Source organism: Mirounga angustirostris, unplaced genomic scaffold (genome assembly GCF_029215605.1).
Source record: "Mirounga angustirostris isolate CCGP_5_RB_7025 unplaced genomic scaffold, mMirAng1.0.hap1 SCAF_3, whole genome shotgun sequence".
Lineage (NCBI taxonomy): Eukaryota > Metazoa > Chordata > Mammalia > Carnivora > Phocidae > Mirounga > Mirounga angustirostris.
This window is the reverse complement of record NW_026991711.1, coordinates 32,743,709-32,765,685: the sequence shown is the minus strand read 5'-3', so window position 1 is coordinate 32,765,685 and position 21,977 is coordinate 32,743,709. Positions and strand designations below refer to the sequence as shown.

The 21,977-nt window shown below is 37.7% G+C and overlaps 1 protein-coding gene across 6 annotated transcripts in view; it reads right to left on the bottom strand.

Annotated features, from left to right (window-relative positions):
• The window catches only part of KLF12 (KLF transcription factor 12), a 522,975-nt gene that overhangs the window by 235,489 nt on the left and 265,509 nt on the right, over nucleotides 1-21,977 (bottom strand). For all 6 annotated transcript variants that reach the window (XR_010409973.1, XM_064585999.1, XM_064586001.1 and 3 more), the window contains one exon: nucleotides 2,776-3,322. Coding sequence is in view for 5 of the 6 variants with exons in the window: in XM_064585999.1 (XP_064442069.1) it covers nucleotides 2,776-3,322 (547 nt within the window). In the remaining variant the exon portion in view is untranslated. The remainder of the gene's footprint in view (nucleotides 1-2,775; nucleotides 3,323-21,977) is intronic.

Genomic DNA, 21,977 nt, shown 5'->3' with positions numbered 1-21,977 from the left:
GTACATTCACAGGTCTTTGTGTAACACGATAGATAAGGTAAACGATTTCTCTACCAGAGACCAGATGTGTTATAACAACTTTAAAAATAACTAGCCGGTACAATCATCTGCATTTATATGAGTTAGTTTTGTAAATTTTATTATTAGCATTTTGAAAATCCAACTCCCCTATCATATTTTCTTTTGCTTATCCATACCAGATATACAAGTCCTACATTGGAATGGAATAGGGGCTCCCTTTTATCACTTAGCCATTTCATTGTTGGCCCAGTGCCCAGCTGCATATATGCAAAATAAAGGCCTGAAGAATTACTGAAATGCCCTTTCTTTTATTCATTCTGTGAGGTAGGCAGGCCTCCTCCACTAGACACTTTTACCATCATCTAATTAATCAGTTAAACGATTAAAAAAAACCCTTATAAAATGCTATAGCAATATTTGTATAATATGGTGATTATAAAAACATAATACAAACTAAGAAAAATAGAAAATATGGGATGTTTCCAGATAATTTCTCACAGTACACGCTCAAACCTTATAACTTGTAGTAACAACTTACAGAAGCATTTCTATACTAATTTCTTGGGAGCAGTTTTTCATTTGTAAATTTGGTATTTTTTTCCTTCCAACTTTGTTTTTATATGACAGAGAAAAAATTTCTGAACATCATTGCTTCAAGTATTTCAGGGTGGCGGTAAATAATAATAAATAATTGCAAACATTTTGTTGATAGTTGATTAACCTAGACGTTAAGCTCTTACTTAATCTCCTCAATAATCTTCAAGGATAGATCATGTTATTATCCCCATTTAATCTTTGAAGAGCACTTCCCAGTCCAAAGCTGTAAGTTAGGGGACTAAGTCTAGCTCAGATTCCTGATCCTGAATCTCATGCTCCTAATGTCCATATCACAGTCCAGGGGATTTATGATTATATCACTTTTTATTCTTGGCATGAGAAAACTGCTGAGTAAAAAACATGGCATGAAACTAACAAATACACTTGAGAGCAAATTATAGCATGAGTCGAACAAAGTTCTTCTGCAGAGATATAGTTTCCAGAAAATTAAATTTTGGCAATATACTTTCTATAGCAATCACCTTAAGTAAAAATAACCTCTCCCATAAAAGAGATATCTATTTTGTTTCCTTCATTAGTACATCAAAATTGTACAAAAAAAAAGAAGTCATGAACAACATTAAAATCTTCATCAATCATCTTCACAATTAAAACAGTATTTCCCTTAAGGGGTATGGTACAAGGACTGGATTCTATGGTATACACATACATATATAAAGTAATGCAATATGCAAGGTTCCACTTTTGCTCTTTGTTAATTCCTAATTCTTAAAAAATTTGTAAATACATCTTTAAATTATGAAAGAAAATAAATACCTAATGTGGCCTTCAGTTATGTTATTATTCAAATTGGTTAGCTCCTTTTGATCAGAAGTGTTAGTATCATCAGAGGGGGTTCAACTAAAGTAAAATCCAAGAGATTACTTCATTACTTTTTCTTCTACCTATTCACTAAGATGGTGGTGGGACTAGTTAATGTAGCCTTTGCCTGAAACAGCACAAAAGACAGAGGTCTCCACATTAAGCACGGAATGGCTACATCTCAAGTCTGCAGTCTAAAAATCTCGTAGTGCTGTGAATCATGTGATATTTTCACTTGGTAATACTGAGAAGATAAAATTCATTTCATGTGCTATGAAGAAACTTGATGCAGATAAAACAATAACTTGCCAAAGATGGATGCAATTTTGTAGAGTCTGTTTGCAAAAATTTCTCTAACTTCACAATCAACTGTTGTTTCTATGCACTGAATCCTACCTTATAGGAGAACTATAAAAATCCACGTTTACTAGTATTTTATGAGAAGGCAATGTTTATGTATTCATCAATCATATTTTAATGATGGGCCTCAGTAGTAATATGGTATCAAAGCAAAAAAAAAAAATACAACGTATGTCTTAAACAGTCATCATTTCTTGGCCCTGAAGACAAAACACATGCATATGTGTTTAGTTTTAGAGGGAATGAGTCAATGATTATGGGCATTTTACATTTCTATAGAAGGGTGGCTTATTTTGTAGATTCATGATAAAGGAGGAACAAATCGACAGCATGATGCTACTTTAATTCCTTCTGGTAAAAATTGGAAAAAAAAATAAGAGCTTAGAAGTAGGAAAGCAATTTCATGATCAACTGCATAACTGCCATATATATAAATTCAGGTAACTAGGTATTATTAAATAGAGTTACGTAGCAAAGTATCTTCCTGCCTTCTAAGTCCTACAAGGGAATTTTAATATTGCATTTTGAAATATTCCAACATACTGCGTCATACTGTTATTTAAAATGACAATAACTTACACTAAGACCTCAAGCTACATGAGGCTTTTGTAGTCAAACACCTAACTTTAGAATTATTTTAATGGCAACTCAACTTACAAGCAGTTATGCTAAATATAGATTATCCTTTCCATATGAGCATTGGAAGGGAAACATTATTTTGCAAATGAAGACATTTGAATTCTAACATTAAATGACTTGATACGTAAAAATATAGACTAAAGAACACTGAAGCAAATACCAATGCCAACACGCAGTTGGTTCATACTAAACCGTGTCGATCAGCTGACATCTGTGTTATGCACAGAACCTCTTTGGATGTGGTGTGCTTGCACACGGTTTAGGGGCAGCTCACTGAAAAAAGGCATAGTTGCCTGTAGTGCTGAAATAAATCAAAGCTTCGCTTGTGTCCCTTACCTTTGCCATGGCTTCTCCCATCCTCCAAAAGCGGCACTACGATAGTGTTATTCACATTTCCAGGTGACCGCACAGCTGTGTAGACAACAGGCACTGACTGTACCACCACAGGGATGCGGTGAACGTGACTCAGTTTGTTAGACTGTAAATTCATGGGACTTGAAGGCGGTACAGGATGGATAATGTGCAAAAACTGCTGGCCTCCCACACCAGAGGCGGAGGCTACAAGGGGCCCTGGAGTTAATACTGTTGACGAAGAAGATGCTGAAGATACTGATGTGATAACAGTTGGGGAGGAGGCTGGACGACTAGAAGACGATGAAGAGGTTGAAGTTGAAGAAGGCGAGGAGGCGGATGCTGTCATGGAAACCGGGGAGGATGAAACGGCTGTGGGGGATGTCCTGGCTTTGTTGATTGACAAGTCCACTGGCTCAGTTTGTGTTTGGAAGTGATCTACAGATAACGAGTCCTCTGGGGGCTCCCCTTTCACATTATTTAGCAACAGGGGAACAGCTTCCATATCGGGGTAGTTGTGGACGTTTGGAGACTGTGGGGAGAAAAAGGGGACACATATTGATCTCTGTTAATCACATATTTAATAGACGGCAAGGTTTATGACTGGAGTGCTTATTAATTTTTCTCTTACTGCTATGAGACACTACTCATTCCCCAAATATTTGAAGAACTGCTCTGTGACAGTCATCATGATTAGAGTTGAGGTACAAAAGTACAAAACAGTGTAAAACAAGGCCTCTGCTATAAAGACATTTTCATCCTATTGTGAGAGACACCACAGTTGTTAAGATCCAGGGAAACGAGTGCTCCATGGAGGAGAAAAGAGGCCACAAGAAGCCCAAAATGAACAGCAGTTTTACATAAAATCTCTAAAAGACAAGGGCAGTATGCAAAGCATTACCTACTTACAACTGTATAAATACAACAGCTTATTTATTTAAAATAACATATATTTTAATTAAAAGCATTCATGTTGTTGGCTTGACCCATCCTGCATTTATGAGTCTCATTCTTCCTCAGTTATAAAGCGATGGGAATTTTGATCAGATAAACTTAAACACCCTTTCCAGCTCTACAATTCTACAATTTCATGGTTCTAACCCTTACTCAACACTATCGTAATCTGGAGGCATAAAATTACCTAGCAACAATACTGGGAAAAACCATCACATTTCAACTTTCATATCTGGTGCAAGAGCTCTCACACCATTCTCATGACCAGCACTGAAAAGGGGCACAACTGCTAAATTATTAAATATAAATGTTTTCTAACAACTGGGTTATGTTTTAACTCTTAGTGATAATATTTTTTTCTCAAAACAACGTACACAACGACTACAACAAACATTTTAGGAAATAACGATTTTAGAAAAAACTTATTCTGGAAATTTTAAATTGTTCATGAGTATTTTATTTAACTTAACATAAAGATAATTTTGTATAAGGTCATTTTTATTCTTTTCAGTTTTAATGAGCAAATTTTAAATAATAACAATAATAAATCCAAGATTCTACCCAGACTAATGGACTCAACATTTTATTACTGGACGTGAATATGATTTATCCTTACACTTATTCATTCATAAATTAAACAAGTATTCATTGAATGCCCACCTCCAAAGCCTAAAATGGCCTAACAATTCTATTAGCATGTGTCAGGCTAGCCTTACCAGAGAAAATTAGATTGTGACAGATTATTTTGGTTATATCTAATTTCGCCAGGCTAACATAGGCACTGACGTTCTTTTATACGAAGACCAAAAACTTTTTTTCAGCTTCATTATGGTATCAGAACAACAATGTCTAAAATTATATTAAATCGGTTCATTTCATTCTTTGTTTAATAAAAGATCTTGGTTTGCTATTCCCCCTAAAATGTGAGCATACACTTAAAGGAACAAAACATGTTTCTTAAAACCTTTCTTTATAGAATATAAATTATAGCTCCATTCAAAACGTACAATAGGCAGTAGTACAAGGGAATTCTATTCAACAAGATAATAAGTCAACAATGGTAGCAGATCAACTAAAAAGGGAAATGGGTTGATGGGTTTTTTTTGTTTGTTTGTTTGTTTCTAGGCTAAGATGATTACTTACCCACAAAAAAAGAAAATTAGAAAATATAAAAATAAACCATCCAAAATATCTACTGCATGAAATTCTCCATGCCAAGATTTCATTCTATGTGTTGAAACTGAGAAATAACTCTTTAAATCTTTTCAGACATTAAGAAACAAAAAACCCCACAAATACCATAAACTGAGCTACTTTTAAAAAAGCTATTAGCATTATCTACTCTTCTAACTAGAACAGTATTTCAATTGATACCCAGCATTATCATTTAATTTCTTATTTTTATTTTTTAAGAGATTTGATTTATTTATTTGACAGAGAGAGAAATAGGAGAGAGGGAACACAAGCAGGGGGAGTGGGAAAGGGAGAAGCAGGCTTCCTGCTGAGCAGGGAGCCCGATGCGGGGCTCAATCCCAGGACTCTGGGATCATGACCTGAGCGAAGGCAGACGTTTAATGACTGAGCCACCCAGGCGCCCCTCATTTAATTTCTTTTTAGAACAATCTAAGATATTTCTTATTAGTATGTTACACCCACATAAAAATTCTTTCTTGAGGCTGCTTTTATAAAATATCCCAAATGGTGTTATTAAAATTATAAAATATGTTATTAAGCACGTCATGAAACACTATTTGACCTCAAATATAGTCTTGATTAGTTTCTCTTCTTACTCTATTAGGTACATCCAGAATTCTAATTTTGGAAACAGCGATTATTCTATCTAGTTAGACACAAGGTTTCTACATAGGTTTACAAACCAAGGGCTGAGGTGTAAGTCACCAATGTAGGAACATTTCATAATGTAAACAAAAGACTAATGGATTATGACAATACAAGAGCTGGTAAATATGGAGCTTATTTGTAGAGATGGCTTCTGAGACATCAAGTGTACTGAGCTTTGTGAATGACTTCAACTTTTCTAGATTAGGAACAGGAGTCTACCTTTTGGAGGTAACTGCTTAATCCCTCCCTAAGAAAAATATTTATTCCTTAAGCTGTTTTATAACAACAGAAGAAGAGTGTTCCTCTTATAATTCTGTTGCATATCCTAGGAAAGCAATGAGGACCAAATATTAAGAGTCCCTAGGTATTTTCAAATATGTGAGAACTACTTAGCTTTTACATGAGCTTAAACCAAAATACAGAAAATGATTATAAAAATTAGCAAGGATAAACCCAACCCTTGGACTACACACATTGTCTTTGGGACGCTGGACACATTATGCATGAAGTTATAAGGATCACCACTGCAGAGGCACATGTCGGTTCCTTCCTCATATGTAGCAGGTAGAATGCAGCCAATATGTCCCCAAACAAAGCCTCATCAGTATAAAGAGAACAAAATCTTTATTGTACCATTCACCTGTTTACAGTATTGACCTAACATTATATCCTCACAGCCCATCTGTATCTCTCCTATGGGGATGTGGCAGGTAAAGCCACCCTGTAGCTTCAGGCTGCACATACGTATATGGAAAGCTAGCAAGACTACTTAAATATGGTTTGAAAACATCTGTGGCATACTTTTGCTCCTTCGTTTAGGAAAGAGAAAAGACCTGAAAGACTTGATTCTGAAGTCATCATTTGGAAGTCATCTCCTTACTTTCAGAAAGGTGAAAACTGAAATGCATTGGTTCTGAGGTAAGAATCCATCAATATGGGGGCGCCTGGGTGGCTCAGTTGGTTAAGCGACTGCCTTCGGCTCAGGTCATGATCCTGGAGTCCCGGGATCGAGTCCCGCGTCGGGCTCCCTGCTCGGCGGGGAGTCTGCTTCTCCCTCTGACCCTCCCCCCCTCTCATGTGCTTGCTCTCTCTCATTCTCTCTCTCTCAAATAAATAAATAAAATCTTTAAAAAAAAAAAAAAAGAATCCATCAATATGTAGCAGCAGTGAGGTGATGGGAACATAGCAGACGGCCAAGAGCGACAACAAGAGCTCTGAGAGACCAAGGAAAACACCAAATGAGAAGTATTGGGAGCAGCTAGAAATTAAATAAAAGGCCTACAGGTGTACATCAGACATACTGTGGGTTCAGCTCCAGACCGTGGCAATAAAGTGAATGTTGTAATAGAGCATGTCAAGTGAATTTTTTGGCTTTCCAGTACTTAGAAAAGTTATGTTTACACAATAACTGTAGTCTATCAAGTGTACAATACCATTATGTCTTTTTTTTTTTTTAAGATTTTATTTATTTATTTGACAGAGAGAGAGAGAGAGAGCACAAGCAGGGGGAGTGGCAGGCAGAGGCAGAGGGAGAAGCAGGCTCCCCACAGAGCAGGGGGAGCCCGATGTGGGACTCGAACCCAGGACGCTGGAATCATGACCTGAGCTGAAGGCAGTCGCTTAACCAACTGAGCCACCCAGGCGCCCACCATTATGTCTTAAAAAAAACGATGTACATACCTTAATTTAAAAATTCTTTATTGCTAAAAAAATGCTAACCTTCACTTCTAATTCTAGTTCTCTTGCTATTTCCACCACATCTGCAGTTACTTCTGCCACTGAAGTCTTGAGCCCCTCAAAGTCATCCATGAGGGTTGGAATCAACTTCCTCTAAACTCCTGTGAATGTTGAGATTTTGGCCTCTTCCCAGGAATCACAAATGCTGTTAATGGCAACTAGAATGGTGAATCCTTTCCAGAAGGTTTTCAATTTATTTAGCCAAGATCCATCAGAGGAATCGCTGTCCACGGCAGATGCAGCCTTGCAAAATGTATTTCTTAAATAATAAGACTTGAAAGTTGAAATGACTCCTTGATCCATGGGCTGCAGAATGGATGTTGTATTAGCAGGGATAAAAACACCATTAATCTCTTTACACATCTCCATCAGTGCTCTTGGGTGACCAGATGCACTGTCAAGGAGCAGTCATATTGTGAAAGGAATCTTTTTCCTGACCAGTAGGTCTCAACAGTGGGCTTAAAAGATTCAGGAAACCATGTTGTACATAGAGGTGCTGTCATCCAGGGTTTGTTGTTCCACTTATGGAACACAGACCGTAGGATTTTTGGAATGGTCAATGGACACAGGCCTCAACGTGAGTCACCAGCTGCATTAGCTTCTAACTGGAGTCAGCCTGTCCTTTGAAGCCAGGCACTGACTTGTCCTCTTCACCTATGAAAGTCCCAGATAGCATCTTCTTCCAAGAGGAGGTTGTTTGTCTATGTTGAAAATCTGTTGTTTAGTGTAGCCACCTTCATGAATGATCTGAGCCTGATCTTCTGGAGAACTTGCTGCTTCTCTCCATCAGTGCTTGCTGTTTCCCTCACACCTTTATGTTCCGAAGATGGCTTCTTTCCTTACACCTCATGAACCAGCCTAGCTTCACATTTTCTTCTGTAGCTTCCTTACCTCTTTGAGTTTTCAGAGAATTCAAGAGTTAGGGCCTTGCTCTGGATTAAGCTTTGGCTTTAGGGAATGTTATGGCTGGTTTGAGCTTCTATCCAGACCACTAAAACTTTCTCCCTATCAGAAATAAGGCTGTTTCACTTTCCTACCTTTCATGTGTTCACTGGCTAACACTTTCAATTTCCTTCAAGAACGTTTCCTTTGCATTCACAACTTGGCTAACTGTTTGGTACAAGAAGCCTAGTTTTCAACCTGTCTTGGCTTTTGACAAGCCTCCTTCACTAAGCTGACGCATTTCTAGCGCTGGATTGACAGTGAGAGACATATGCCTCTTCCTTTCACTTGGACACGCAGAGGCCACCATAGGATTACTACTGGCCTAATTCCAATACAGTTGTGTCTCAGGGAATAGAGACGCCCAAGCAGAGAGGGAGAGAGATGGGGAACAGCTGATGGGTGGAGGAGTCAGAGCACACACAACACTTACTGATTAAGTATGCTGTCCTATATGGGTGCAATTTGTGGTGCCCCAAACCAAGTACAATAGTAACGTCAAAGATCACTGATCTCAGATCACCATGACAAATTTAATAACGAAAAGTTTAAATGTTGTGAAAATTACCAAAATGTGACACAGAGACACAAAGTGAGCAAATGCTATTGGAGAAGCGGCACCAAGAGGCTTGCTTAGAGGCAGGTTTGCCACAAACCCCAGTTGGTTTAAGAAAAACAAAACAAAACAAAACCAGCAGTATCTGTGAAGTGCAGTAAAGCAAAGCATGATACAATGAGCAATGCCTATACAACTCTCTGAGAGAGAGAAGATATGGTGTGTTCCCTGGAAACATATACGGGGTAGGAATGCTGAAAAGATTAGAAATAAAGAAAAGTCAGAAGTTTTAAGCACCATAGAAAAACTTCTGTTAAAAAAAACAAACAAAACAAAGAAAGGATTCCAGGCTAAAATTTTACCCTTGATTACTAACGACTCAATTCTTGCTACAACACTGATGGACTACTCATCACAGGGCCAACTAAGTGCCCCTGTTGTTTGTTTAAATAAAAGCCCACCAAGATTTTTGTCTGGGAGTGATGACTTTAGCTGAATTTTGCTGTTGATGTCCTGATGTGGAAATGATGATCAAACACTTAATATATTCAACATCATTAAAAGAAACAACACTCCTAAACACATGCAGATTTTAAACAAATACTGGACTTCTGTCAAAGAGAATGAGAGTAATTAATTTCATAAAGTATCCCAACTGATTTATCATTAGAATGATAAAATACTTCATGAAGTACATGCTATCATCAAAAACAGTCTTGATTTTTCTTTTTTTTTCTGCATTAGATAGATCTGGAATTCTAATTTTGGAAATAATGACTATTTCCACCACAAATTTATCTCCTCCTACCTATCTAGTTAGACACAAGATTCCCACATAGGTTTACAAACCAAGGGCTGAGGTGTAATTCATCACTTTAGAAACATTTTATAATGTAAATGATTATATACATATGATCTTTCCAAAGGATTACCTATTATTCCTTGAAAGGGTAATAATAAAATATTTTTTAAAATAAAATGTCTTAACAAATTACTGCATAAATACACATCAAGAGCAACAAGATAAACGTAACAATATACTTAATAAAATATATATGTGAAAATCTAAAGATAAATACAAACAGGATTATAATGCCACATATTATTTTCTTCAAAGTCTGAAAGCCAATTTTAATCATAATATCCACTCAATAAAATATTATACATAATATTCTAGTGAACACATTCCTTTCAGTGATCTGGGGATTACACATGAGCTTTCCTAATAAGATAATCTTTTTCCTGAATATACATCTTAAAATAGAACTTCAGCTTTGGGCATTTTGTTGAGTGAATATAAAAATGAATCTAAAACCTCCTACATGCTGGTACCCATAGTATTAGATGTGTTTCTTATAGTCAGCCATTATCATCAGCTGAATTTTATTATGGTCTGGCAATGACTAAAAAGTGCTTTTAATATTGGTCATGTCTTCTAAACACTTGGTAATCTTAACAAGAGAGGAAAAAATGCCCGGACACAATCTCATCTTTGGAAAGCCCGCGAGAGATTCTTATGTGTAGCCATAGTTAAGGACTGCTTAGACAATATTCTGCTAAGTGTTATCCATGATTCACATGCCGTCTGTTTCATCTTTAATGGCCCCAAGGATTTTTAGAGAAGCAGAGCCTTTACACACATGCTCACACACACACACAAACAGGATGTTCCAACTATCCATTTATCTATCCACTCATCTACTCATCCAGCCAGCCAGCATTTAAACAAATTATATTTCATTTTATCTTTATAAACTTGTTGAGAAATAATCTCATGGTAGTTTTTAGAAAAGATTATAAAATGACCTAACATCACATAGCTCGTGGTTTAACCGTTAGGATAACCTTTGCTTTATAAGCGTGCAGTGTGGTCATTATAGAAAGAAAATTTGATTTGGACACAAAAGAAATCATGACTTACCCTGTCACTTACTAGCTGTGTCATCTTAGTATCATTAAAATTCTCTAGGTGTGAGTTTCTCTACCTACCAAAGAGTAATATAATTCCAAACTCATGCCATTGTTTTATAGATTGTATTAAGGGCATTAAGTGCTTTTAAGTAATACTGGTTAGTGTGGGATAGAAGCAAATGAGCTCCCCCTCTTAGAACTAAAAATTCCAGGGGTGCCTGGGTGGCTCAGCTATTTGAGTGTCCAACTCTTGATTTCAGCCCCGTGTCGCTCAGTGGGGAGTCTGCTTCTCTTTCTCCCTCTCCCGCTCCCCTCACTCTATCTCTAAAATAAATGAATAAATACTTTAAAAAAAAAGAACCAAAACTTCCAACACAACCTAATCTATGACTGTAACTCTCAGAAGTGACTTGACTGAATGCACTGCACATAAGATATTCTGATGCAGGGTTGCATGAAAACAACCACTGTATTGTATAGGTGAAGTGTCCATTAATCGACCAAACAGATCTATATACACTACAAAAGTAGCTAAACAAGTCCAAATATTACAAGATTTTTAGAGTCCACATGATTTTAAACAAACACGTCTCTTAAAATTTAGAAGACAGTCATATGACAGTTGTTTTTTTTTTTTGCTTAACTAGGTTGACCCCTAGGATGATCTATAAAAACAATTGGTTTGATTTCTCAATACCACAATATAAATAACCCACATCAATCCATAGTTCAGCTTGTAGCCATTATGACAATATATAGTTATATTAATTATTTTGGGATGTTGACCATTCTTTACAGTCTTACCATGGGATGAAACAGCAGAGAATTATTTGTTTCTTGAGTCTCAAAGGAAAATTAGTTCATATAAGTTTCACTGTCTGACTTGGTGATTAATTGAACATGTATTTTTTTGGGGGGGGGACGTGATTAAGGAAATGAACTGCGCGCTTCATGTAAAAAAAGGAAATAAACTATATCTATGATTCTATATCCTTGATCATTGAAGCTTTTAAGTTATACAGCATTATTTTAGATGCAAGTACATTTAATTAATGAGCTAAATTCCTTTTTTTTATACAAAGCACACAGTACATACATGCCTTAGTTTTTGTGCCTTGGTTTCCCTCATAAATAAATGAAATTTTAGAGTTATGAGCACCAATTCTGAATGCAAGCAAGCTACACTTCTGGCCATATTTTGCTCTGAGTGTAAAAGTCACCAAACAACCACTTGTAAACAGAGGATGCACTGCATTTTCTTCTCGTTTTATTTTACTAAAAAGGAAAGCCTATTTTTCTTTTTTAAATATTTTATTTATTTATTTGACAGAGAGAGAGCACACGTGCACACACACAAGCAGGGTGAGCAGAGGGAGAGGGAGAAGCAGGCTCTCCGCTGAGCAGTGAGCCTGATGCGGAGCACGATCCCAGAACCCTGGGATCATGACCTGAGCCGAAGACAGATGTTTAACCGACTGAGCCACCTAGGCACCCTAAAAAGGAGAGCCTATTTTTCAAGATTCATCTTACATATGCCCTTTTGTCATCCATTTGTCTTGCTTTCAGCCCAGTGATCTTCCTATTTTACTCCACATGTTCAAGGGCAAACTCTTAAACACAAATGTTATGAAAGGGTGTCTTTTTTTTTTTTTTAAGACTTATTTTAGAGAGAGAGAGAGAGCACGTGCACACACATACATGCATTTGAGCAGAGGGGTAGGGATGGGGGAAGGCGCAGAAGGAGAGGAGAGAGAAACTCAAGCTGACTCCCCACTGAGGAGGGCAGAGCCTAAGGTGGGGCTCAATCCCAGGACCATGAGAGCAGGACCTGAACTGAAATCAAGAGTCTGAGGCTTAACGCATTGAGCCACCCCGGTGCCCCAAAGTGTGTATTTATAAAACCCAACCAAAAAAAAAAAATTAAAGCCAAGTATACTAAAGAAAAGGAGAGATAAACTGTCATCCCTCTAAAACTACAGATGAAAGAATAAAAGGAAACAACTGGAAATATTCTACCATGACAATGTGGACCTTGGCTCAGAAAGTATTAAATGAGCTATCCACTACACGCAGGCGAAGATATGTGAAGGAATATCAACTGCGTTATCTCAATATCTCAAGTGTTAGTTTAAGAAATGATTGATTCCTTAAGAAAATTCAGAACATATATAACATAATGGACTATGTGCTTTTACATTTCCGTTTTTGTGCTTTCACAACTGAATTGAAAAGGATAGCCTTTTTAATTCTTTTTTTTTTCTTTTAAAAACTTTTTTTGGAATTTTTCTTAAGTTCTCATTAGTTAACATATAGTGTAATACCGGTTTCAGGAGTAGAATTTAGTGATTCGTCACTTACATGTAACACCCAGTGCTCATCATAACAAGTGTCCTCCTTAATCCACATCACCTAGAAAATGGTAGCCTTTAAAAAAGGGTTCAATACACAGTTAAATTTATCCCAAATTGTCCTTATTTCCTAGTTGTCATGCTTTTCTATGATCTATTTATTTCCCAGGACTTGCATAATATTTATCCGAAGCAATCAGAATCTATGTTAATAGCAGACCGCAAAACTGAAACTCTGGTTTGGCACGTGTGTATTGTGAAGTTCGGGTAGGAGGAGGTGGGGTGGCTTCTCTCCTCCTCTACCGTGGTGAAGGATAGAGGGGATCCAGTTAATGCATTTTTTTTTTAACAGCAGACAACGAAATGAAGCAATGAAAAGACCAACAGAAATGTGTGGACATGAACATAATGTGTTATATGTTACATGTAAACATACAGACATTTAGCAAATAAATAATATTTTGTTTTACCACATAACATAATCAGTGAATACTCATCACATTTGCTAGACGCGAATATTATGCTGAAGATATTAAGCCACTTAAATCCTATTTCCCTGGCCAAATGATATAAAGAAGCAGTGTCCCTAAAACAAATGTCAAAATGAAGTCTAGGAAGTCAGTTTTGTTCCTTATTCATTTATTTATTTTTTACAACTGCTGTTACACTGAATCCTTACAAGGCATGCAAAGAGGTCTTAAAAACAAATCGTATCATTCCAACTATATGTCATTTTGGAAAAGACAAAACTATAGAGCCGGTAAAAAGATCAGTGGTTGCCGGAGGCTTGGGGGAAGGAAGGGACAAATCAGTGAAGCACAGAGGATGTTTAGGGCAGTGAAACTCGTCTGTATGTTACTGCAGTGGTGGATGGATACGTGTCACTCTGCATTTGTCAAAACCCACAGAACGGGGCAGAGTGAACAAGCTCAACGCTGTGATAATACTAACTGTACCGACAGAGGCTAATTAAGTCCTTAAGTGTCACCAGTGTGCTGCAGTAAAGCAAGCCTTCAGTGCTGGGGGGGCGCTGTGCAGGGGCGCGGCTGAGGTGCGAGTGTGGAATGTTGGGGTACGATGTGCCAGAGAGTAAATCTAAATTTGCACTAAAAAAATAAATCCTGCTCATTAGTTGTAGGAAATTGAATTCAATATTAATGCTGTTGATGAGACCCAATTTTGTTTATTATTTTATCATTCTTCACAAAAATTAATAAGCCAAAACTATTATCACAGTATTAGTGAATTTATATTTTTTAAAGATTTTATTTATTTGACAGAGAGAGAGAGCACAAGCAGGTAGAAGAGCAGGCAGAGGGAGAGGGAGACGCAGGCTCCCCGCGGAGCAGGGAGCCCGACGTGGGGCTCGATCCCAGGACCCTGGGATCATGACCCGAGCCGAAGGCAGTTGCTCAACCTACTGAGCCACCCAGGCGCCCCAGCATTAGTGAATTAACAAAAAAAAAAAAGAGGTAACTGTTTCAGGCTTATGTTTTCTACCTCATGATTCGGTATTTTTTTTTGTTCTTTTGGTTTTAAATTGTTATTATTCAGTGGCTGATTTACAATATTAAAGTCTCACATTCACAATACATTAAAGGGAAACGTGTTATAGACTCTTAGGAGGAAGAAAACGTTCATTTGGATCTTCACCCTCTACCAAAGATTCACGCCAGGTACTGAGGCAAATGTCCCTGTGCTCGTTACAGATTTTAAAATATGCACTAATGTTTCCCATTCTCAAACAGATTAATCTTCTCTGCTACCAGCTGGACCTTGCTTTTGATTTCACAAAATGTTCACCACAGTTATTTTTATAATGATACCTCACAGTGGTGGAATACACCAAATTTCGGAGACAAGAGAACTTGACCCAAAGAGGATGAGACAGCCAAATGATACATCTGGAAACCCTGACACATTACAAACACATAAAGCAATAATGCCATCTTTTTATGGAAAAGGAGGTATATTTACAAAATGTGGGTCTTACTTTCTGGATCTTTACAGCAAGCAAGTAGTCAAGAATAGCCTCTACAGGCTTCCCTTCTTAGAGAAAATGCCTTAAAAGAGAAATCACCAACTGGGTCAAAACAAGACTAATGGCACAGACAATGGAAATCGACCTCTTCCCACCTATCCCTGGTATCAGAGGCAGCTGCAATGGGAAAATGGCACACGTAGACAGGTAGTAGAGTTTAAATGCCCCAGAACTTATTCATGATTTAATTCCATCCCAGCTCACTACAAAGTCCCTAAGATGCTCTTGCACAAACCAACACTTTTAGCCTCGTCTTTTGGCTTCCTATTAAATGAGATATCGATGCACTCAGGTCTAAGGATCTGAAAGGATGAAAGTGTGCACGGGTTTTGTAAGTGGTCCCCCCATTTAACTGCGATCGCCACAGGCACACACAGGTGTACATAATTAACACATGTATGTGGAGAACGGCGTGTCCATCAAGCCCCTGTTGATTATACCTACCAGGAAATGTGTATGATGAAAAGGGGAGAAGGGGCAGGCTGGAGCCCCAGAGACAACAAAGGTAGGAACAGGAAAGCAGAAAGGACAATTCATGTGACTGAGAGAGACCCTGCCAACCACCCAAGACCCCTGCTAATCAGGAGAGACTTAGAATGACAGGGGACATCTCAGCTCAATATTGGATGGGACACTTATTTATAAGATATAAGGATTAAAAAAAAACATTAATAGTAATGCTGTCAAGGATGTAGCAAAATGGACACTTCATTATGCCGCAGGCTAGCAGGGTAATTGGGTGCACATTTTCAGGAATGCCGTTGAATTGTGCCTCAAGAGTCTTAAAATACCTTAAAACAAACAGTAACATTTTTAAGAATCTAGGGCATTGCCATCTCCCTCTCCTCTTCCCTCACCCCCATATATATGCATATGTGTATACAAACACACACACACACACCCCTCCCAAGCTGAGAGGGAGTGACCTTATATTCAGGATCTATTCAAAGTTTACCCCTAATTACTGTATTTTTAAAAAACAGAATAATGTTTGGAATTGAAATCTTCAATCAATACCAGTGTTGGCTTTCAGAAATCACCAGAGAGAATATGCTTTGGGCGGGGGGGGGGGGGGGGGGGGGGGGGGGGGAGGAAATTTAGCACACTTAGTCATGATTCCTGTGGAATATGGATGTGGAATGACTTCCCGATTTCAGGTGCTGGTATGGTAGAGAAGCCTTCAAAAGAGGGCTGTGCTATTAGGAAGATTACATATATACCAACCATGTCAAGTTCAGCCAAGTAAGTACTTCAGATGGCTTTGGAGAAAAACCCCAGAGGCAGCATCACCCCTGATGCAAACAGTGCTGTACCTCAAGTAATCGAGATGAGGTGTTCGAGAAAATGATGACTTAAAAACTGACTCTAGTGAGGACACACGGGCATTGATGTTGAACTTGCCTGTGAAGATACTGAATGAAATAATATAAAATTGGGGAGTCGGGAAAAGTTCAGCGTTTTAAAATGTATACACTAGTTCATATAAAGTGGGGTTTGTTTTATAACTAATTTAATACATTAAAATATCATAACTGCTGAAGTTAAACTATTTATGAATTTATATATTCAAGCTGGTTACAAAAGTTTCCTCCTGGGGAAACGGGATAACTTAATGCAGAGACTGGTACTTAGACAAAGACAGCAACTGGGGATTTTGGCAAAGAGGTATACACAAATACTCATTTTTGTCTTGTTTACAGGAGTAAACATTAGAAACCACAAAGTGGGCATAACAACGGAATAAAGTTTGGAACAATGGCTTTAGCCCCGGCTACAAACTAAGTCATCCATGCAACATTTCAAAGCTAAGAGATGCGGTAGGTCCGGGATACGGCGCTACCACCAGTAGTTTAAAAAGGATCATATGTGACTCCAATGATGAGCCAGGTTTGAGAAACAATGTTCAGTGACATGGAGAAAACTATATAATGCTAAGCTAAAAAATGTGAGGATACAAAACTGCATATGAAGAGTAAGCTTAATTTTGTCTCCTCCACCAACATTTTTACTTACATATGAAAAGAAGAAAAAGGCTAGAAGACAACCGCAGAAACGTTAATAATAGTTTCTCCATTTGGTAAATCTGAGGTGATCTAGATTTCCTTTTATTTCCCCTTTTTAATCTAAGTTTTCCTTATTTTCTATAGTGAACCTGTGCTACTTTTAAAAATAAAAAGAACTGTGTTATATTTCAGGAAGATACACATATGAGGAGTGTACAAAATGTATTTTCAGGAAAAAAAATTTGAAAAAAGGAACAGAGACATTTCTAATTTTTAATCTGGCTTTTCCTAGAGTCTAGTGAGCCATGATGTCGTTAGAGGAAAATAACAAATTCTACCGAAATCTCCATCTGCCAAGGGCATCACTCCCATCAGTTTTAAAAAGATGGGCAGCACAGCTATTTTACAGAAATTAATGTCTCTACCTACGTAACCATGTCTCTACCTACGTAACTGGAATGAAACTAAAGACAAAAGCTAAATACAATCAGTAACTAAAGATATGTAAGTGCAGTAACCCAGTGGGTTGAAACTATGGATTCCTCTGGAAATCCCAAGCTCCTACATTACAGTTTACCAGGAAAACATTTTCATACTTGAGAAATTACTGAAAATAATTATATACCAATGTGTGGGAACTACAAAGCTTTTTAGGTTTTTTTATGAAAAGCTTTCACTCAATCGATATGTATTTAGTGAACATTAGTATATGATCAGCACCGCGCCCTGAGAAACGGGAGGATGCCACAAAAGGATTTTAATGCCTGCCCTGAAAGAAGCCACTCCCCCCGACCCCAACCCCAGAGGTTTAATGAAAGTTTCATCACAGTTTAGTGAACTGCATTCAGAAATCATGAAATGTAAATGCAGAGGGAATATTTCTACATTGTGTTTTAAAAAATGGAGGTCATTAAAAGTGAATCTGAGGAAACAAAACTGTGCTCTTTATTTTTTATTTATTTATTTTTAAAGATTTTATTTATTTATTTGAGAATGAGAGAGAGCACATGAGAGGGGGGAGGGTCAGAGGGAGAAGCAGACTCCCTGCCGAGCAGGGAGCCCGATGCGGGACTCGATCCAGGGACTCCAGGATCATGACCTGAGCCGAAGGCAGTCGCTTAACCAACTGAGCCACCCAGGCGCCCCAAAATTGTGCTCTTTAAATCAGCTTCTTCAGAGTGTATATACAAAACAAGCACACCTTCAAATAAGTATTATAGAGACCTTATAACCACAAATTAAACTTAAATTATTAAAAACGCAGAAGAAATAAACATTTATGTAATATTTAGTACAATATTATCTGGCAGAATTTTCTCCTTCAGTTCTATAAAGAAAGAAATACAGTCTCACAGAAGTTGAAAGAATCGTCTGAGGCCAGGATATTATACTGATCTATGATCTAAACCCGAAAGTAATTCCTAAGGCTACGTTTCCTCCCCAATGCCACCCTTATCAGCCTTGGTACAGGGAAGGAGAGAGCGAGCTCGTGTCTTTATTTAATGCAGTTCACATGAAATCAGTCTGTGGCAATAATCCAACTGAAGATAGTATAAAAATGAGCACTGCTTGAATACCTGTGTAGTAAGCATTTGCTCACTTTCCCTATATCCTTGGCACATAACAAACTTAATGGCACAAGGCGGGTATCAGTGACCCACATCACAATGTTTATTTCTTATTTAGTTCCTGTTTGTTTTCACAGTAAGCCTTAGAATAACGGAAACTAGAAAAATCATTCTTAACAAGAATAGCAACCCATATTTTGTGCCCTGGCCACGCTGTATGTTATGTAAGTTTGAAAGAAATGAGAAAACATGATGGAATAAAATGGAAAAACTGAAATCCTCAACAGATTTGTATGGAGCACAATTAGAAATGTTAAGTGGATAAATCAATCAGCTCACCATCTACTGAATTTCTTCTGTTCCTGTTCTTTAAAGCCAAATACTCAGAAATTAAAAAAAAAACCAAAACGTTATTTTATTTTTGACCAGTGATGCACATCTCCTGATAAACGCAGTGTAATAAAGTGTAACTTTTGTAAATAGAACAATAGTAAGTGACAGGCAGTGGGGTTTTATAAAAAGCACACTTGTCTGAGTTCTAGCTTAGGTTCTATTCTAGGTGACCCAGTCCACCTATCATCTCTCTTCCTTTAATTTCTAATGAAAATGACTCTGATTATCTTTTGCCCACTTCCCGAGCCTCTTCTCTCCTCCAGCCTACCAGATTCCACCTGTCCTGAACCAGATCCCACCCTCTGTCTTCCAAGCACTCTGAGCTTCACGTGTCCTTCTCTAACAAGCCGGTGTGCCCATGAAGACACCATTTCTTCTAGTTCTTTTGCAGCCCTGAATCTATCACAGTCACTGGTCCACAGTAAGCTCTTAATTAAAGCTCATTAATAAAGCTCCAGTTGCTCTCTAAAGTCCTTATTAACTCTAAAATTGAATAAATCTATGAAATTACCCCACGTCTAAAACTTAACAAACAGTAAATACATTAACTTAATTATATCATACATACAAATATTAGAGTTGAACGTTTCTATTGGCTCATTCCTTCATTTAAAAAGAATTTGATTTATTAATTGCCATTTTATTAATTCCTCTCACTACAGAACTTTAAGAGACTAGTTTCGAGATACTGCAAAGTAATTTTTAAAAGAAGGGATTAAAGATGCACTCTTCCAGTGGGCCTAAACCTAATAATGTCTGGGTCTCCCTTTCTGTTTTTGTTAATTTGAAGTACATTACAAAATTTGGGGGCTTTTGTTTTTGACAACTAGAAAATGCATAGATAGAATCGCTAAGTGTATTACCGTAACAGTTAAAATACAATGTTCTCTCCGGTTCTAAAATTTAGTTTTAATGTCTATCAAATTCCACAAAGCTAGTTATGATTTTGTATGTATTTTTTCTGTCAATGAGGAAATAATACGTGAAAGGGAGATTACAAATTTTATAATTAGATACAATGATAAATGTGTATGTCTGATCCGGTTAATTTTCCATCCTGCAGTAATTAATAAAAAATGCTACTCTAAGCCCTTCTGTGGTGACGTCCTACACCAACAACCCTAACTCGCTCCTTCTTCCCTCCAAGTTCTACAGCACATTTTCCATACATTTTATTCTTCCCTTTCTCCTCTTCCCCTATTTGCTTACTGTGCTCAGTTCCTTTATGTTAATCTTAGAAGGCTAGAACTTTTGCCTACCTCCATTCCATGTTCTCTAGTTTCATCTACATATCTGACATTCGTTCTAACACTAAAGGAGCATTCTCAGCCAGGATAATTGTGGCCCGTGCGGGACACTGAGCAATGAATGTCTGAAGACATTTTTGATGATCACAATCAAGGGCAAGGGTGACAGGACAGATTACAACAAATATCAGGAGTGCCGAGGTTGAGTAACCCTACACTAAACTATCATTTCTTTCCAACATTTTTTTTTCCTTCTACCATCCTGTTTTTCCCCTTGCTTTCTTTGGATTCTTTTTTTTTCTTTTCATTTTTTTACTCCTCAAATCCCCCACATGTGTTAATCATGTAAATGTATCTGTACAGTCCAAACATTAGTATGTGCATCTCTGTGGGCGTGGTTTATGTATTGGTATGAATGCTCGTTAGCATGTACACATTCCTGTGTCTTCCAAGTGTGTAGTACACTTAAAAACTATGGGAGTGTGTGTGCATAGTGAGTATATACACAAAAATTTGAGGAGTTTATGATGTATAGATTAGACACGTGTATATGTGTGAGCTCATATGCCTTCTTTTTGTAATTAACATTGCTTAGTTTTCACACTTGCACTTCAGTGAAAGGAAGAATACAGCTATATTTGTATCTGTAAAAGTCAAAGGGGGACTGGGGTTGGGTCAGAGAGCTGAAGTCACAAGTGCAACCGATGGTCCCAACTCCATTAAGCATCTGCCTTTCCACTAAGGCTTCTGGGTCTCAGCCAGAGGATGGCTCCTGCCAGCTAAATCTAACCCTCAGACCTGAATCACCTTCACCAGATATAAAGGCCTGAAGTCATGTATATCTAACACAGACACGTGTACAGGCATTATGGCATATTCATTTAATCCTCACGACATCCCAATATAGGAAACTATTGTTAATCAATTTTACAGAAGGGAAACAGAAACTGAGGAGGGTTGGGGAAATGTACCAAGGGTTCTACCGGAGGTAAGTGGCAGCGTCAAGACCATTTTTAGCCATTTCTGACAACAAAACCCCCGGCCTCAGCTATAATGCAACACTCATTCAAACGACTGGTCTTGGGCGCCTGGGTGGCTCAGTCGGTTGGGCGACTGCCTTCGGCTCAGGTCATGATCCTGGAGTCCCGGGATCGAGTCCCGCATCGGGCTCCCTGCTCGGCGGGGAGCCTGCTTCTCCCTCTGACCCTCCCCCCTCTCATGCTCTCTCTCTCTCTCTCATTCTCTCTCTCAAATAAATAAAATCTTGAAAAAAAAAAAAAAAGACTGGTCTTATAATGTCTGCCGACAGTAGATTAGGAAAGAATGAGATCACTGTAATCAACCTCCTTAAAACATTTTCCTTTCATTTTGTGCAATTTAAAGTCTGTATCGTTTCATAAAGAAGAAAGTCAAAAAGGTTAAGTAAAAGCTTTCATGGACTTCATGAACATATATTAGCAGAATTATTTTTCCTTTATTAGTTCTCCTTATAATATCTCTAAGAAAACATTAACTGTATGTTACTCAATTATTTATTGAATAAGAAAAAGAAAAAAAAAATCAGGCACATTAATCAGTTCTTTGATCCAAATAATAGAACCTTGATTCCCATGAGATAAAGTTACTCTGTGTTTTTTGGCTTTAA